The sequence below is a fragment of the Halichoerus grypus genome, chromosome 3 (assembly GCF_964656455.1).
Source record: "Halichoerus grypus chromosome 3, mHalGry1.hap1.1, whole genome shotgun sequence".
NCBI lineage: Eukaryota > Metazoa > Chordata > Mammalia > Carnivora > Phocidae > Halichoerus > Halichoerus grypus.
Genome location: NC_135714.1, coordinates 168783198 through 168799942, shown reverse-complemented (window position 1 = coordinate 168799942; position 16745 = coordinate 168783198). Strand labels below are relative to the sequence as shown.

The window sequence follows — 16745 nt, the reverse complement described above, 5'->3', positions numbered from 1 at the left end:
TTTTCTCCTTTTACATCCCAAAGAATGGAATGTCAAGTAACTTTGAAATTTATACTAGTGAATTGCAAAAGCTGGGCTAGATGTTGAAGAGACTTACGGAACAGAACAAAGTCATTACTGTACAGTTCTAAATTTCTTTAGCCATCCATAGCTTTAATATATTGCTTCGTTAAACAACGTGATTTCAATTTATTATGCAAATATAACAGTTATTCCAAATATAACAATTAGATCGCGCCCTTTGTTTCTGTGGCACAATAAATAATGTTGAATGTTCCATTTTTGTTTTTTGATTTGCTTATTTTGCCTTTAATGACAACCCATTTAAAGTAAAAGTCTTTAAAATAGTAGAATAACGTGATAACATGTTTTCACTGGTAATTTAATACTTGGATATAATGAGTTCATCTGAGAGATTTCATTAAAAACAGCAAGGTGCCTGAATACCAAAGCTGAGATGTTTTTAATCACAGAATTATAGTAATTATACAAATCTCAAGATTTTCATCAGACAGAACAGGCTTCCAGAGCTAAACATGCACTTTAAACTTAGAGCTAATAACTGTGTATTGTTCGACATTATAGCAGAGAGACTCCTTGGGCCAAGGGGAATATTGGAATTGAATTTTTAAGGATAATTGAGAAATAAACGATTTTGGTAATATAATGGTATCTGTAAGAGGCACATCACCAGGTAATAGAAGAGGATCTCTCTCGATGTGCATTAGACATAGCAGGTGCATATCAGATAAAGTCAGTGAGCCCATTATTGTTGATTATATTTTCAGCATAGAGAGAATGCTAGAAGGAGCACCTCTTTCTTCTCCTAGAGATCCTGAAGTTGCTAATTGACAGGAGTCCTCTTCCAGTCAGTAAATGGGACAGACCACCAGTAAATGAGATGACCATTGACCCAGAATCTGGATTTTCTTGGTTGGATGAAGACTCTGTAAAGAATAATTTAGTTATTGTGGGAATTATTTAAAATGTCAAATTTTTATAAAATGGTCAGGACATGGTATCCTCAGGGAGCTTGCTTTTAAGAGAAGTTATATAAAAAAAGATGCAGCTAGGAAGATTTTATAAAAAAAATCTCCCTAAGCAAGAAATTTTATTTGCTCTATTTTCCATTTATCGTTATTTCTTTCTGTTTTCTGACTCAGAAGGGTAGGGGGATACAAGGAAAGGGGATTGAGGGGGAAGGGAGAATACTGAAGGAGTGTTCTCTGAGGTGTCCGTAATGGGTGGAGGAGGAAGGAGGGGAGCGTGGGGCAAATGAAGGAGGCAGGTTAGGTTGGCTTCTCTGGTGTTACAAGGGGTTTGGAGTTGAGGTGCGGAGCACGGATTTGAATGAAAGGCTCTGTGATCTGTCTGGGTATTCCTGATGATCAGTCAGGACACAGAACTCCTTCTAGAGGCTGGAGCAGAGACGTGCCTGGGATTTGAGTCCTGACAAGACAAGTATTTTTGGTCTCTGTCCTCCCAACCCCATGCCTTTCTGTGGTAAACTCATCATCCCCGGTCTGCAAGCAGAGTTAGAGAGTTAGCTGCAGCAACTGTCTCCGGACTCTGTCTTATTATGTTATCGTCCTCATTTACTATTTACATATTTGAAGCTCCAGGGGCTTCCCCCCCTCCTCATCAGAAATTTGAAGACCAGTCTGAGTCAGCTCTCAGCCCTGCCCTGAGTGAGTGCACACAGGTGAGTGCAGGTAGGCCTCACCTTCCGCATCCACCACTGCTGGGCAGGCCCTGGCTGGAGAAGTCCCTGCCCACAGTTTCAGCTTCATTAAAGTTTTGCTTTTTCCCTTCTAACCATCTATACCATCTAACCATAATACGTGCCCTTGTGGAAAATTTGTAAGATAGAGAAAAGTGTAGAGAAGCGGGGAAATCGCCATTAATGCTTTCGGAGGAAATTCACATTTTGCCATATTTCCTTTGAATCTTTTTCCTGCATCCTTTGTATTTTCTGCGCACGGCTCTGCACATGCGTATTGGTGTTCTGATTTAGAAACATGTAACGGTATTTAATCCCCTGTCATAAGCATTTTCTGCAAACCTCATGGGACGCCTATGGAATATTGGTTGCCACGGTGAACATAAGGGTATTATCGTCTTGATTAAGTGGTATTGCCGTTTGGTCTCTTCCCAGGTCCCTGCTTGTGGTCTGCTGCACATCTGGAGGCTATGATGAGAATGAATGTGAACGCTTGGAGGTTTCACCGAACTGGTTGCTCCTGCCTAGATCATCCTTTCCAAGTAGGAAAACTGCTCCACGTGGTGGTCGACTTCAAGGGACCAGAGCCATTGTAGAAAGAAATGGATGAAAGCAGCCTGGGGGGCCCCAGACACGTGCTCCCTGCGGTCTAGTCCAGGGAAGCCCTGCCGTGGGGCCCTGGCCTTCTGGAATGTGGCCGGGTGTGGACGCATGGCTGACTGCTGAGTGAGGATGCTCCGCCGGGGGCTGCTTGCGTGGGTCTCCCGGGTGGTGGTTTTGCTCGTGTTCCTCTGCTGCGCCATCTCCGTCCTCTACATGTTGGCCTGCACTCCGAAAGGTGACGAGGAGCAGCTGGGGCTGCCCAGGGCCAGTGGCCCCACGGGGAAGGAGGGCTTCCAGGCGGCGCTGCAGGAGTGGGAGGAGCAGCACCGCGACTACATCGGCAGCCTCAAGAGGCAGATCGCGCAGCTCAAGCAGGAGCTGCAGGAGAGGAGTGAGCGGCTCAAGGCCGCGCAGTATCACCCCAGCGACGCCGCGGGCCTGGGGCTGGAGCAGGGGCCCCCCGAGAAAACCCAGGCCGACCTGCTGGCCTTCTTGCGCTCCCAGGTGGACAAGGCGGAGGTGCACGCCGGCGTCAAGCTGGCCACGGAGTACGCCGCCGTGCCTTTCGATAGTTTCACGCTGCAGAAGGTGTACCAGCTGGAGACTGGCCTGACTCGGCACCCCGAAGAGAAACCCGTGAGGAAGGACAAGCGGGATGAGCTGGTAGAAGCTGTCGAGTCGGCCTTGGAGACCTTGAACAGCCCTGTGGAGGGCAGCCCAAATCAGCGCCCGTACTCGGCCTCGGATTTCATAGAAGGTTGGCAAGTTCGTGAATTGGGGTGGAAGGCGGAAGGAAGGGCACCTGGGTCCAGGCACCCAGGCAGGTCACAGTTGCAACAGGCTGGCAGCTGGCTTTGGGCATGGCTGGTAGAAAGTGTCATGTGAGCGACAGCAAGGGTATATAGCATGGATTTTTATTTCTCAGAAATATCCTTTCTACTTACTTTCTCATGGAAATCACACTTACTGAGGGGACAGGGTTCATTGCTCCCTGGCAGAGGAAGGCAGAAGTTCTTGCTTTCATTAAAAAAAGAAATAAAGCAAAACATAAACAAAAAACATTGAAACTCAAATCGAGGATGATAGGCAGTTTTTTTAAAAAATATTTTATTTATTTATTTGACAGAGAGATAGAGAGAGAGTACAGGTAGGCAGAGAGGCCGCAGAGGGAGAGGGAGAAGCAGGCTCTCTGCTGAGCAGGAAGCCCAATGTGGGGCTTGACCCCAGGACCCTGGGATCATGACCCGAGCTGAAGGCAGACCCCCAACCGACTGAGCCACCCAGGCACCCCGATAGGCAGTTTTAATGGATCTCTTCCTTGGGCCCTTCTCCTAGAGATCGGGCCTTGTTACCAGGCCCGTGAACAGGAGAGTGATTGCAAACATGTGGTCTACAGCACTTACCATTTGCCGGACACTCTTCGAGGAACTTTCTACTTAGTGATTCACTTTTTCTCCTTAACGACCCTATTAGGAGGATGAGGAAACCGAGGTTTAGGTTAATTAAGTAAAACACCTAAGATTGCTCAGTCAGCAAGTGACAGAGCCAGGATTTGAACCTGGGAAGTCTGATTCCAGAGTCCTCATCCTTAACCACTAGGTTATATTGTACAGACCACCAGAGCACATGAACACTAGTGAGATGAACGGCTCAGCCTTTTTCACGGGCACAGAGCAGCCTACTATTAGTCTGTGTTTGTGTCTAATTTTAGAAGAAAGAGGCCTTGTCTCCTTTCTTGGAAGATTCATTAGTATCTTCTTACTGGCTTTTCCCTTGTTACTGGGGCAAAAATCAACTAATAAGTTGGGAGAGGAATTAACTTTCAAGGTCAGCCAGCTCTTCTGCCTGTTTCTGGAGAGAATCTACTTCAACTTCCCAGACATGTGGCTGCATCCTCGTCACCCTACTCCCAACTTCGGTTATATAACCGCCCTCTCATCAGCCTACAGGCAAGACGGACTCTCTTTAGTCATATCGAAAAGCCTGTTGCTGCTATTTATGCCTCTTCTCTTTGGACACTTCCCCATCTTATGATTTTTTTCCACTTTATATGTGAACCATATATCTGTGCAATTTTGGTAGAGAATTATTTTTCATATACCTCGAGCCAGGTAAAGAAATCTTTTACAGGATCAAGCTTTTGGTTGTCAGGATTTGTTGTTGTTGTTGTTGTTCCTCATTTATATGAGGTATTAGAGATGCCTAGCACATTTGGCAGCTAGCAAGTATAAGCACATGGTTAGTAAGAGTTCGAAATATCGTGATGTTGTGGCATCACATTTTATCGTGCTTTGGAGTTTATGAAACCTTTCCGCATACAGTACCTTACTAGCTGACCCCCCGGGGAAAGCCATTAAACATCCTTAAAAAACGAATCCTGGTTGCCGCTCGCCCTGGATATGCTACAGGAACTGCCCCCACACAAAGCAGGTTCAAAAGAACTTGATTACAAATCAATGCCTGCCATTTGGAATGTTTGCCCTTGTGACTTTTCATCTGCATTCATATTTGAAGCCTCCGTCTACTTTTCTGCGTACAGTATCTTAATACGCAAGGCCTGTTCTCGCTCAGCAGTGACACAGGCCTTTGGTACCTGAGTTTCTTTGCTCTGAGATATGGCTGACTTTCTGCCAGAGCCGCTGCTCTCCTAGCTACCCAGTGTTGCTTCCGTGTGTGGCACACAGCCTCTGTTGGAAGGCAGATCCGTCCACACATGTCTTCCAGATTCGATGAAAGTCTAGTCAGCTATTTACCTAGGATGACAACAGATTTGCTAAACCCAGAACGAGTATGGGGATTCTTTGTGTTTCAAGAAATAATAATAAAAGCACATGGAATGCTTCCAGATGACAATAGTTATGCAAAGCTTAAAGCTGACTGTGAGGCAGGTGGCATGATGACATGAGCACGGGGAGCTGTGTGACTTTGACCAAGACCCTTAAGCCCCATTGAGACTCGGTTTCCTCATCTGTCCTTACAGACTTGACTTAATGTCCCCCCAGTCCCTACCCACCCCAACCCTCTGCAAAACGCAAAGCACGGCTTCAACTTCTTTTCTTCTTAACTTTGCCAAGCGACCGTCCCTGAAGAGTACTCTGCCACCCACTCTGCTGGGTGACCAGGACATGCCACCAGCCCTTTGGGATCTTCCTCTATAAAAGGAGGAATTCAGGTAGATTATCAGGTATGGACTGACTGTGGCCACTTCCTAGGGCGGTGTGAAGCTTGCAGAGGGAGAACACCACATTGACGACGATCTGTTATCTATATTGATGTAATTATTTTCTGTCTCTGAAACAGAGGGAACGGCATGTGGCTCCCTCTTCCCTTTCCTCCATGTTTTGTTGGCATCGATTTTTGCGTTGGCTTCTTACATAAGAGCATGATTTTTTTTTTTTTAACAACTATCTGGGAAAAGAAGTTAAAGTAGAAAAATGTGATCAAATCCTGTGCCTTAGGATGCCTAAATGTTTATCTCCTCAAGTGAACAGAAAATCTTTACGTTTGTGGTTTAGCTATTCCTTCAGTATTTAACTCTGAGTGGCATAACTTCTGGCTTTGGTTTCCTATTTTTCAGTAGACTCTTGGACATAAATTTGACATGGTTTCATAAAACAATTTAGCCTTCCAAACCATTCCCCTTTTACAATCCAAGCATCTGAGAGTATGAATCTGCACGAGGCGTTTGTGTCTACTCTCTCAATGGGGTTGCGCCTCTGCTGCCCTCCTCCAGCTTCTGCAGCTTAGTGGTGGCCCGAGTGGGTCAGATACTAACAGTGGGTTTGGGGGCGGCGGGGAGCCAAACCATGATCCACGAGAAAGTGAAGGCTTTGAGGGCACCCTGAGATGCATTTAAAGCCAGGGGCATGGAAATCATTATAAAACCTTGGTAGCTTTTCTACCATAAATACTGACCTTCTGTGCTCAATGACCAACACCCCGTGCTTTCTGGGAAAGAAAGCTAAGGCAAGGAGTGAAGATAGAGTTTTTGATTTCCATTGTTTGTGTCTCACTGTGACCTCTAAGGGTACACCGTGTGACCCCCTTGCTAAAGCTGTTTTGGACAAGTCAAATCCATTTCCAGGTCCTGGGTACATTGAGAGCAAGGGGCGTGGGGCGGTGAGGACAGGCAGCGGGCTCTTTGCTCAGCACGCATTTCGGTGATAGGCTTCTTTGTCAGCAACTTTGTGACTGGGGGTAGAAAAGGGAAGGCAGGCGTTCGGATGCAATTCTGGCCATTTCTGGGGATCATGATGCAGAAATAGGGGAGAGCTGTGGTGGGCGTGGGAGGGGGATTCTGCACAATGGGTGGGTCTAACCTGTTTCGGGGTGTGGGGAGAGGTGTTGGCAGGGGAAGCATCAGGACTTCAGGTCCTGAGTTGGGCCTTGGTTCTCAGCCAGCATCCTCAGGGCAGTGAGGGCGTTCGAGCTCAGCACAGCCCTTCTGACCGTCTCTCACCTACTGGGAGCTGGAGCGACCTTGTTGGTTCACTTCTAAGTTCTGAGTAGGCCGACGGGATATTGGGGTCCCTGTCCCTTCTATCCCACTTCCTACCTCAGATCTCCGCCTTTGTTTGCTGATGCCTTAATGTCCTTTAAGGAGGGAGAAATGCTTTTTATTCTGAAATCAGAGATAAAAGGCTTAAGTGCACATAAATGGTTTGAGGCTACACTTTGAAGAGGGAATTCTCCCTGTGGTGATGGTGGGAGAGAAGGTGGCCCAGCTTAGGATTCGGCAAGTGAGCAGGACTCCAGCCCTCCACCAGGACAAGTGGAAGAGCCCCATGCTAGTGTAAATGCTCTGCAGTCGTAGAAGAGTTTGAAATTCTTAATTTTGAAACGGGACCTTACGTTTTCATTTTGCACGGAGCCCTACAAACTAGGTAGCAACCCACCTGCAAGGCTGAGAGGACAGGAGGGAAAGGTGAAGAAAGGGGGGCAGAATGAGGGGGTGAGCTGTGCAGTCTGGCGCTTTTGCCGAGGGTCGGCTCTGTTGACCTTCGGTGTGCTGAGATAAATGGAACCTGTGTTTGACATATATCCTATGTGTGCAGGGTATTTTGTCACAAAACTGCAGAAGCTGGTAAATCTCACTTTCTGGTGTATTTTCCTTGTGCTTGTGCAAAGCAATTTTGTTCCCAGGAGATTTTTTTTTAAAAAGTGAGGTTGTCACTGTTCTCCTGCCTTGTTTCCTGTTAAGAACAGGCTACAAGAGCACTTGTGACAGTGGGGCGTGTCCAGGATGGATGAACTTGGCTTTAGCGGGAGCAGGTAGCAAAGGTTCAATGGAGAGAGGGTCTGAACTGGGGCCTCATACCAAGTGGAAGGATGTGTGAGTGGGGGAGAGGGGGAGACCCAGGCAAGGAGCCCCTTCATGGGAATGTATGGCCAGGGCTGTTGCTCAGACTTCGGTCTGCTCAGCTCCTTTCCGGAAGGAAGTGGTGTTTACAGAAAGGATCTGTAGTTTTTTAACCAGACCCTTAATTTATCCCCTCTTAGAGTCGTGAGTGAGGTCTTGCACCAATGCATAATCAACATGCATGGATAGGACACCTGTTATTTGTGCAGGATGTCCTCAGCTGTTTTGGGGGCTGGGAAAGGAGGCTAAAGCTAGGTTCAGGCTTGAAGGACCTGATTATGTACATGGGGAAGCATAAGTCTGAGTGACTGAGGTTCAGTGAGGGGTACTCTTCGTGCCTGGGGCTTCAGAATTGGTGGCTGGGTGTAAGCCAGATGGTCAGGGAGGATCCAGAGGAGGCTGGATCTGAACTGGTCTCTAAAGCTGAGAAGGGGTTACCAGAGACGGAATGAGGCAGCAAGGGGAGGGGTACCAGAAAGCTGACTGACTCCAGCATAGGATTGGGGTATAGGCTTAGCGTGGAGACCAGCCTGGTCATCATGCAGGATCTGAGAGTCACTAGAAGTGGACTTCACACGGGCCCTGAGGGCTGGGCATAGCAGTTTAGCTCAACAGGAATCATCTAGATCTGGAGTTAGAAGGTCCATCCTTCCCAGGAGGCTGTGAGCTCAGCTCTTGGGCCCCAGATAGCCCTCCTCCTCCTTTTGCTTGAGGTGGTTCCCAAGTGCTCAAACAATTCAGCATCTTGGAGGTCCCCGTGGTCAGAGATGGGGACTGCCATGGTTTGTCCAGCTGTTCTTATGTCTGTGCACTGGGCACTATTTCTGACAGTTCCCACACTCTGGTTTATTTAATCCCCTCTTCAACCAGACAGGTAGACATGCTCATTATCTCTGTCTCACATCAAGGTCACTCGTCTGGTAGGTGTTAGGACCAGGAATCTAGTGCTTTCAATCTTGGCTCCCCACGGGCTGCGTCTCACCTCTGATGGTCTCTGACCCAATACACAAGCTCCTCTGGCCCCAGAATGAGGTGGGGAAATCTTTTAAAAACATGTCCAAGGTGTGCAGACATCCTTGGGGGAGGTCCTACACTAGTGAGTTGTATAAGATTGGGAAGAAGTTTTAATAGGAGGAGAAGGAAATACATGAGCTCCTGGGGGAGACAAGCAGACGGAGACATAGGAAGAGGCTGCCAAAGACAAATCCTTCACCTAACAGGGCAGAACTGACAGCGTCTAGGAGCCTTTAGCACAAAGAGCTTTATTTAAACTGCTCAGACATGCGTTTCTTCTCAGAATCATTACAACTTTATGGAAAGAGGTTTGAAAGAGGAGTGAATATTGAATTCAAAACAGCTAGTTGAAAGCTGTTGAGGAGCTGTTTGGCATGCTTGTCCATTCTTTAAAAGACCGGGTTTACTTTTTTTTTTGCTCTGCAGGGAGTCTGATGTAGGGCTTGATCCTCGGTCCCTAAGATCATGACCTGAGCTGAAATCAAGAGTCAGACACTTAATTGACTGAGCCACCCAGTGCCCCTTACCTTTTTATTATTGTCTCCAAAACATATTGCCTTACCTAGGTAATCCTGGAGGACTCCGCGATCTAATCCCAGCTTATTTTTTCAACTTCATTTCCTCCTGCTTCCTCCTGCTTCCTCCTGCCCTTCCCATCCTGCCACTGCATCCCTGTCCTCTTGTGCCTGCCCTCACACTCCTTCCCTGTGCATGTTCCGTCGCCGGGAAGACCCCGGCTCCCAACCTCTCCACCGAGGGTCCTATATTCTGTACGATGTTCTTCTCTAAAACCTGTTCCCAGTCTTCCAGCTGAAGCTCCTGCTCGTTCTGCCCAACGTGGCAGACTGTATGGTGCTTTCTCCATCCGGTTTTATAGCTCTTCCTTTAGACTCAGCCTGTCTCTACTGACAACATCTAGCAACAGCTGCAGCCTACAGAGCGACTGCCAGCGGCAGGAGCCTTAAAGTCTGACTCCACCGAGGTCTGCGGCGTGCACGAGAGGGAGCCTGGCTTCCTGACTCTCCTCGCCCCTTGTGTGCAGTGTGCTCCCGGACCACGCCCCACCCAGCTTTCAGCTCCCGATGAGTTGTAGACACTGCACAATTAGTATGTATCAAAGAAATTGCTTAAACCTTTTGGAATAAAAGTGTATTGAAAATCCTAGGTATGCAGGGCACCTGGATGGCTCAGTGGGTTAAGCGTCTGCCTTCTGCTCAGGGCGTGATCCCAGGGTCCTGGGATCGAGTCTTACAAGGGCTCCCTGCTCTGTGGGGAGTCTGCTTCTCCCTCTGCCCCTCCTCTCACTCGTTCTCTCAATCTCTCTCTCTTAAAAAGATAAATAAATAAATAAATAAATAAAATCTTAAAAAAAATGAAATCCTAGATATGCTCAATACTCACCTTACAAATCTGCTCTGCTCTTAAATTTCCATTATAAATTAGGTGTTTGGATTAGAAGATATTTTTGATAGAACTAATACTGTAAATACTACTTGGGTTCCTTGGACACACTGCAGATCTGATTTAAACTCCAAATTCAAACAAACTGGTGCTTGCCAGAGGGGAGGTTGGGGGGGAGGCGGGGAAACGGGTAAAGGGAAGTGGAAGGTGCAGGCTTCCAGTTATGGAATGAATAAGTCACGAGGATGAAAGGTAGAGCATAGGGAATATAGTCAATGGTATTTTAATAGCATTGTATGGTGACAGATGGTAGCTACACTTATGAGCATAACATAATGTATAGACTTGTCAAATCACTGTGTTGTACACCTGAAACTAACATAACATTTTGGGTCTATTATACTTCAAAAAAAAAAGGGGGACGTTACCCTCCCAAAATTTTTTAAATAAATAAGTAAAAGCAAAACAAAAGCTAAATAAACAAATTCCAAACTCAAGAACACAAATGCTAGAGATGAGAGATAAGTGTGGAGAATACTTTAGAAAGTTATTTTCATTTTCTGTTCTAGGCATTACTAGTACATTCTCAATGTAGTACCTAACAGTAAAGCCATTTTCAAAACCTTTTTATTTTGAAATATTTTCGAATTACTGAAGAGTTGCAAAAGTAGCACAGAGTTCCTGTATATACCCTTTCCCCAGCTTCCCCTGATGTCGACATTTTATATGGCCATGGTACAATTATCAAAATGAGGTAGATAACATTGGTACAGAACTATTAGCTAAATTTTTCCTAGGTTTTGTTTTGTTTTGTTTTTGTATTTCTCCTACTTGGTGTTCTCTGAGTTTTTTAGACCTGTGGTTTGGTGTCTGTCATTCATTTTGGGATATTCTGAGCCAGTATTTCTTCAACTATTTCTTCGCTCCATTCCTTCTCTGTTCTTCTGGAATTCCAATCATGTGTATGTCACACTGCTTGACATTGCCTCACAGCTCTGGGACGTGCTGTTTCTTTGTTTTCACTTCTTTACTCTTTGTGTTTCAGTTTGGGTAACTTTTAGTGATCCACCTCCAGTTAACTGATTCTTCCCTTAGCAGAGAGAGGGTTACTCATGAGCCCACCATCCAGGGCATTCTTTATCTCTATTGCTGTATTTTTAAATTTCTACGCTTCCATTTGATTCTTACAGCTGCCATCTCCCTGCTGGAATTACCTGATTGCCCAAGTTGTCCACTTTTTCTGCTAGAGCCTTTAACATATTGATCATAGCTATTTTAAATTCCTTGTCAGATGCTTCCAGCATCTATGTCCTATCTGGGTCTGGTTCTGATGATTGCTTTGTGTCTTGGATTTTTTCCTGCCTCATAATTTCTGTTGGAAGCCAGATATCTTGTGTAGCTAGCAGAGACTGAGGTGGTGTTTATCCCTGGAGATGGCCCACTTCTCCTTCTCCTAGGTCTTTAGTGTGTGCGTGTGTGTGTGTGTGGGGGGTTCATCTAGTCAGCAGTGGCGCTGGGTTTGAGGCTTGTTGTTGCTATGGTTACCCTCAGAGCACCACAGCCTTCAAATTCCTCTTATGATACTTTGTGTTTAGAGTGGAGGTTGTTTTGCCTGAGCATCCTCTGCTCAGCCCTACAATTTAGGTCTTCCCTACTCACCTCAGAGAAGGTCTTCTGGTACTTCTCTCCTGTCCCTCCCAGCTGTTCTGTTACTCGTTATTCAGGCTTGTTGGCTTCGGCCTGCAGGAAGGTGACAAAGTCCCTGGTGTTCTGACTAAATCTCGGTCTTACACAGGCACCGTGTCACTAGGTCTCGGGGTGATCTCCTGATCCACCTCCAGGAATAAGGCTTTTTTACTTCTCCCTTCCCATAGTTGCAGTGAGTTTCACCAGTTCCTTGAGGGTGAGAATGTTCTTTGCCTAAGCTTTGTGTTTCAAGAAGAGGAGGCAGGAGAGACTGGGACAGGAGGAATTTCTTGCCCCCTCCTACATGGCGGCTGTCCTCTGGTCTGCACCCTATAGCTATTTTCTTTCTTTCTCTTTTTCTTTTTCTTTTTAAAAATTGGAAGTATAATTGACATACACTATCCTATTAGTTTCAGGTGCACGTATATATATTTTTAAATTTTATTTTATTATGTTAATCACCATACAGTACATCATTAGTTTTTGATGTAGTGTTCCATGATTCATTGTTTGCGTATAACACCCAGTGCTCCATGCAGTACGTGCCCTCTTTAATACCCATCACCAGGCTAACCCATCCCCCCACCCCCCTCCCCTCTAAAACCCTCTGTTTCTCAGAGTCCATAATCTCTTATGGTTCGTCTCCCCCTACGATTCCCCCCCCTTCATTTTTCCCTTCCTACTATCTTCTTCTTCTTCTTCTTCTTCTTTTTTTTTTAACATATAGTGTGTTATTTGTTTCAGGGGTACAGGTCTGTGATTCATCAGTCTTACACAATTCACAGTGTTCACCATAGCACATACCCTCCCCAATGTCCATCACCCAGCGACCCCATCCCTCCCACCCCCCACCACTCCAGCAACCCTCAGTTTGTTTCCTGAGATTAAGAATTCCTCATATCAGTGAGATCATATGATACTTGTCTTTCTCTGATTGACTTACTTCACTTAGCATAATACCCTCTAGTTCCATCCACGTCACTGCAAATGGCAAGATTTCATTTTTTGATGTCTGCATAATATTCCATTGTATATATATACCACATCTTCTTTATCCATTCATCTGTTGATGGACATCTTGGCTCTTTCCATAGTTTGGCTGTTGTGGACGTTGCTGCTATAAACGTTGGGGTGGACGTACCCATTCGGATCACTACATTTGTATCTTTGGAGTAAATACCCAGTAGTGCAATTGCTGGGTTGTAGGGTAGCTCTATTTTCAACTTTTTGAGGAACCTCCATACTGTTTTCCAGAGTGGCTGCACCAGCTTGCATTCCCACCAACAATATAGGAGGGTTCCCCTTTCTCCGCATCCTCGCCAATATCTGTCGTTTCCTGACTTGTTAATTTTAGCCATTCTGGTGTAAGGTGGTATCTCATTGAGGTTTTGATTTGGATTTCTCAGATGCACATATATTACAAAATGATCCCCATCTGTCAACCATACAAGTTATTACAATATTATTGACTATATTCCCTATGCTGTGTGCTACATCCCTGTGATTTATTTATTTTATAACTGGAAGTTTATACCTCTTAATCCCCTTCATCTATTTTGCCCCCCTCTCCACTCTCGGAGCCAACAGTTTGTTTCCTGTGTCAATGAATATTTCTGTTTTGTTTGTTTATTGGTTTTGTTTTTTAGACTCCACATATTAGTGAAATTACATGGCATTTATCTCTCTTTCTCTGTCTGACATTTCACTTAGCATAATACCCTCTGGGTCTATCCGTATTGTCATAAACAGCAAGATTTCATTCTTTCTATATATCTATCTATTTATATGCTACATTTTCTTTATCCATTCATCTGTTGATACACACTTAGGTTGCTTCTATATCTTGGCTACTGTAAATAATGCTGCTGTGAACATGGGGGTGTATATACCTCTTTGGTGGTTTCATTTTCTTCAGAAGGAGAATTGCTGGAATGTATGGCAGTTTGGTTTTTAATTTTTTGAGGAGTCTCCATACTGTTTTCCATAGTGGCTACACATTTATGTTCCTACCAGCAGAGTATAAGGGTTCCCTTTTTCCCTCATCCTCGCCAATGCTTATTTATTGTTTTTTTGATAATCGCCAGTCTGACAGATGTGAGGCAATATCTCATTGTGGTTTTGATTTGCATTTCCCTGATGATGAGTGCTACTGAAAATCTTTTCACGTGCCTGTTGGCCATCTGTATGTCTTTTTTATTTTATTTTATTTTATTTTATTTTATTTTATTTATTATTATTATGTCTTCTTTGGAAAAATATCTATCAGGTTCTCTGCCTATTGTTTAATCAGAATTTTTGTTCATTGATATTAAGTTGTGTGAGTTATTTATATATTTTGCATATTACTTCTTATTGGATGTATGATTTGCAAATGTCCTCTCCCATTCAGTAGGTTGCCTTTCATTTTGTTGATGGTTTCCTGCACTGTGCAAAACCTTTTTAGTTTGATATCATCACATTTGTTTATTTTAGCTTTTGTTGTCCTTATCTGAGAAGACTGGTCCAAAAAAATATTGCTTAAGACTAATGTCAAAGAGTTTACTGCCTATGTTTTCTTCCAGGAGTTTCATGGTTTCAGGTTTTACATTCAAGTCTTTAATCTGTTTTGAATTTATTTTTGTACAGGGTGTAAGATAATGGTCCAGGTTTATTCTTTTGCATGTAGATATCCAGTTTTCCCAACACCATTTATTGAAGAGACTGTCTTTTCCACATTGTATATTCTTGCCTCCTTTGTCATAGAGTAATTGACCATATAAATGTGGGTATATTTCTGGGTTCTCTATTCTGTTCCATTGATCTATGTGTCTGTTTTTGTGCTAGTACCATACTGTTTTGATTACTATAGGTTTGTAGTATAGTTTGTAATCAGGAAATGTGATACTTCCAGCTTTGTTCTTCTTTCTCAAGATTGCTTTGGCTATTAGGGGTCTTTCATGGGTCCATACAGATTTTAGGATTATTTGTTCTGGTTCTATGAAAAATGCCATTGGTATTTTGATGGAGATTGCATTGAATCAGTGGATTTCTTTGGGTAGTATGGACATTTTAACAACATTAAATCTTCCAATCTATGAATATGGAATATATTTCTATTTATTTGTGTCATCTTTAATTTCTTTCAATCTAATTTTCAGAGTACAGGTTTTTTACCTCCTGGGTTAAATTTATTCCCAAGTATTTTATGCTTTCTGATGCCATTGTAAATGAGATTGTTTTCTTAATTTCTCTTTCTGAAAGCTCCTTATTAATGTCTAGAAATGCAACTGATTTATGTATGTTAATTTTGTAATCTGTGATTTTGCTGAATTCATTTATTAGTTCTAATAGTTTTTTGGTGGAGTGTTTAGAGTTTTCTATATGAAGAATCTTGTCACCTGCAAATAGTGACAATTTTACTTCTTCCTTTCCAATTTGGATGCCTTTAATCTTTCTTTCTTTCTTTCTTTTTCTTTTTTCCCTTTATTTGTTTTTCTTGCCTAATTGCTGTGGCTGTGACTTCCAATGTGGTGTTGAAAAGAAGTGGTAAGAGTGGTTTTCTTTGTCTTGTTCCTAGTCTTAGAGGAAAAGCTTTGCATTTTTTACCATTGAGTATGAAGTTAGCTGTGGGTTTGTCATATATGGTCTTTATTAAGTTGAGGTATGTTCCTTTTATACCCATTTTATTGAGAGTTATTTTTCATAAGTGGATTTGAATTTTGTCAGTTTTTTTTGCAGCTGTTGCGATGATCATATGATTTTTATCCTTCATTTTCTCAGTGTGGTGTATCATGTTGATTGATTTGCAGTTATTGAATCTTCCCTGGACTAAATCCCACTTGACCATGGTGTATGATCCTTTTAAGGTATTATTGAATTTGCTAATATTTTGTTGAATATTTTTGCATCTATGTTCATTGGGATATTGGCTTGTAATTTTCTTTCTTTTTTTTTTTTTTTAATGATGTTCTTGTCTGGTTTTGGAATCAGAGTATTGCTGGCCTCACAAAATGAGTTTGGAAACATTCCTTCCTCTTCAGTTTTTTGGAATAATTTGAGAAGGAAAGGTACTAATTCTTCTTTATATGTTTGGTAGAATCCATTTGTGAAGCCATCTGGTCCTGGACTTTTGGTGAGTTTTTATATGACTGATTCAGTTTCATTACTTGTAATTGGTCTATTCAGATTTTCTATTTCTTTGTGATTTAGTCTTGGAAGTTGTGTGTTTCTAGGAATTTATCCATTTTTTCCCTAGGTTTTTCAATTTGTTGGCATATTTCAATTTGTTGGTAGTAGTCTCTCAGGATCTTTTGTATTTCTGTGGTGTCAATTGTAACCTTCTCTTTCATTTCTGACTTTATTTATTTGGGCCCTCTATCTTTTTATCTTTATGAGTCTGGCTAGATGTTTATTAATTTTATCATTACAAATAACCAGCTTTTAGTTTCATTGATTTTTCTATTGCTTTTTAGTCTCTATTTCACTTATTTCCACTCTGATACTTATTATATCCTTCCTTCTACTGACTTTGGGCTTTGTTTTTGCTTCATATGAACACTTTAAGACTTTGATTTTTCTTTGAGTACTTAATGAAGTTCCTGGAGAAAGAGTCTGCAAGAGAGTACAGAGTTCTCTACTTTTTTGAACCCTAGGGGCTTCCTTTTTTTGCCAGCCTGCTCTTAGCCTCCATCATTCTGTTAATTACTTCTTACCAGTGTCCAGTTGCATATATCCCAATAAATGAATACTCAGGTCTCTTCTCTACCTGTAGGCTCCTGTCTCTTCTTAGATTTTAGGCCAGCTCTTTGTTCTGTGAACTTTGCACTCCATTAAGTCAAAAGAGTCTTGCATTTGAAATCAGTCAGCTCTTTTTTCATTTTAAGTGATGTTTCTTCAAGCTCATTATATCCTGGAGTGGAAACAGAAGTGTGAAACCATTTCTTAAAATAATAATTTAAAACCTATTGATTATTTTGTCTACTT

The 16745-nt window shown here is 43.2% G+C and overlaps 1 protein-coding gene across 7 annotated transcripts in view; it reads left to right on the top strand.

The window, feature by feature from the left end:
- CSGALNACT1 (chondroitin sulfate N-acetylgalactosaminyltransferase 1) overlaps nucleotides 1–16745 on the top strand; it is a 329368-nt gene that overhangs the window by 231372 nt on the left and 81251 nt on the right. For all 7 annotated transcript variants that reach the window (XM_078069559.1, XM_078069560.1, XM_078069564.1 and 4 more), the window contains one exon: nucleotides 2156–3080. In XM_078069559.1, coding sequence (XP_077925685.1) covers nucleotides 2453–3080 — 628 coding nt within the window. In that variant the 5' untranslated portion in view covers nucleotides 2156–2452. The remainder of the gene's footprint in view (nucleotides 1–2155; nucleotides 3081–16745) is intronic.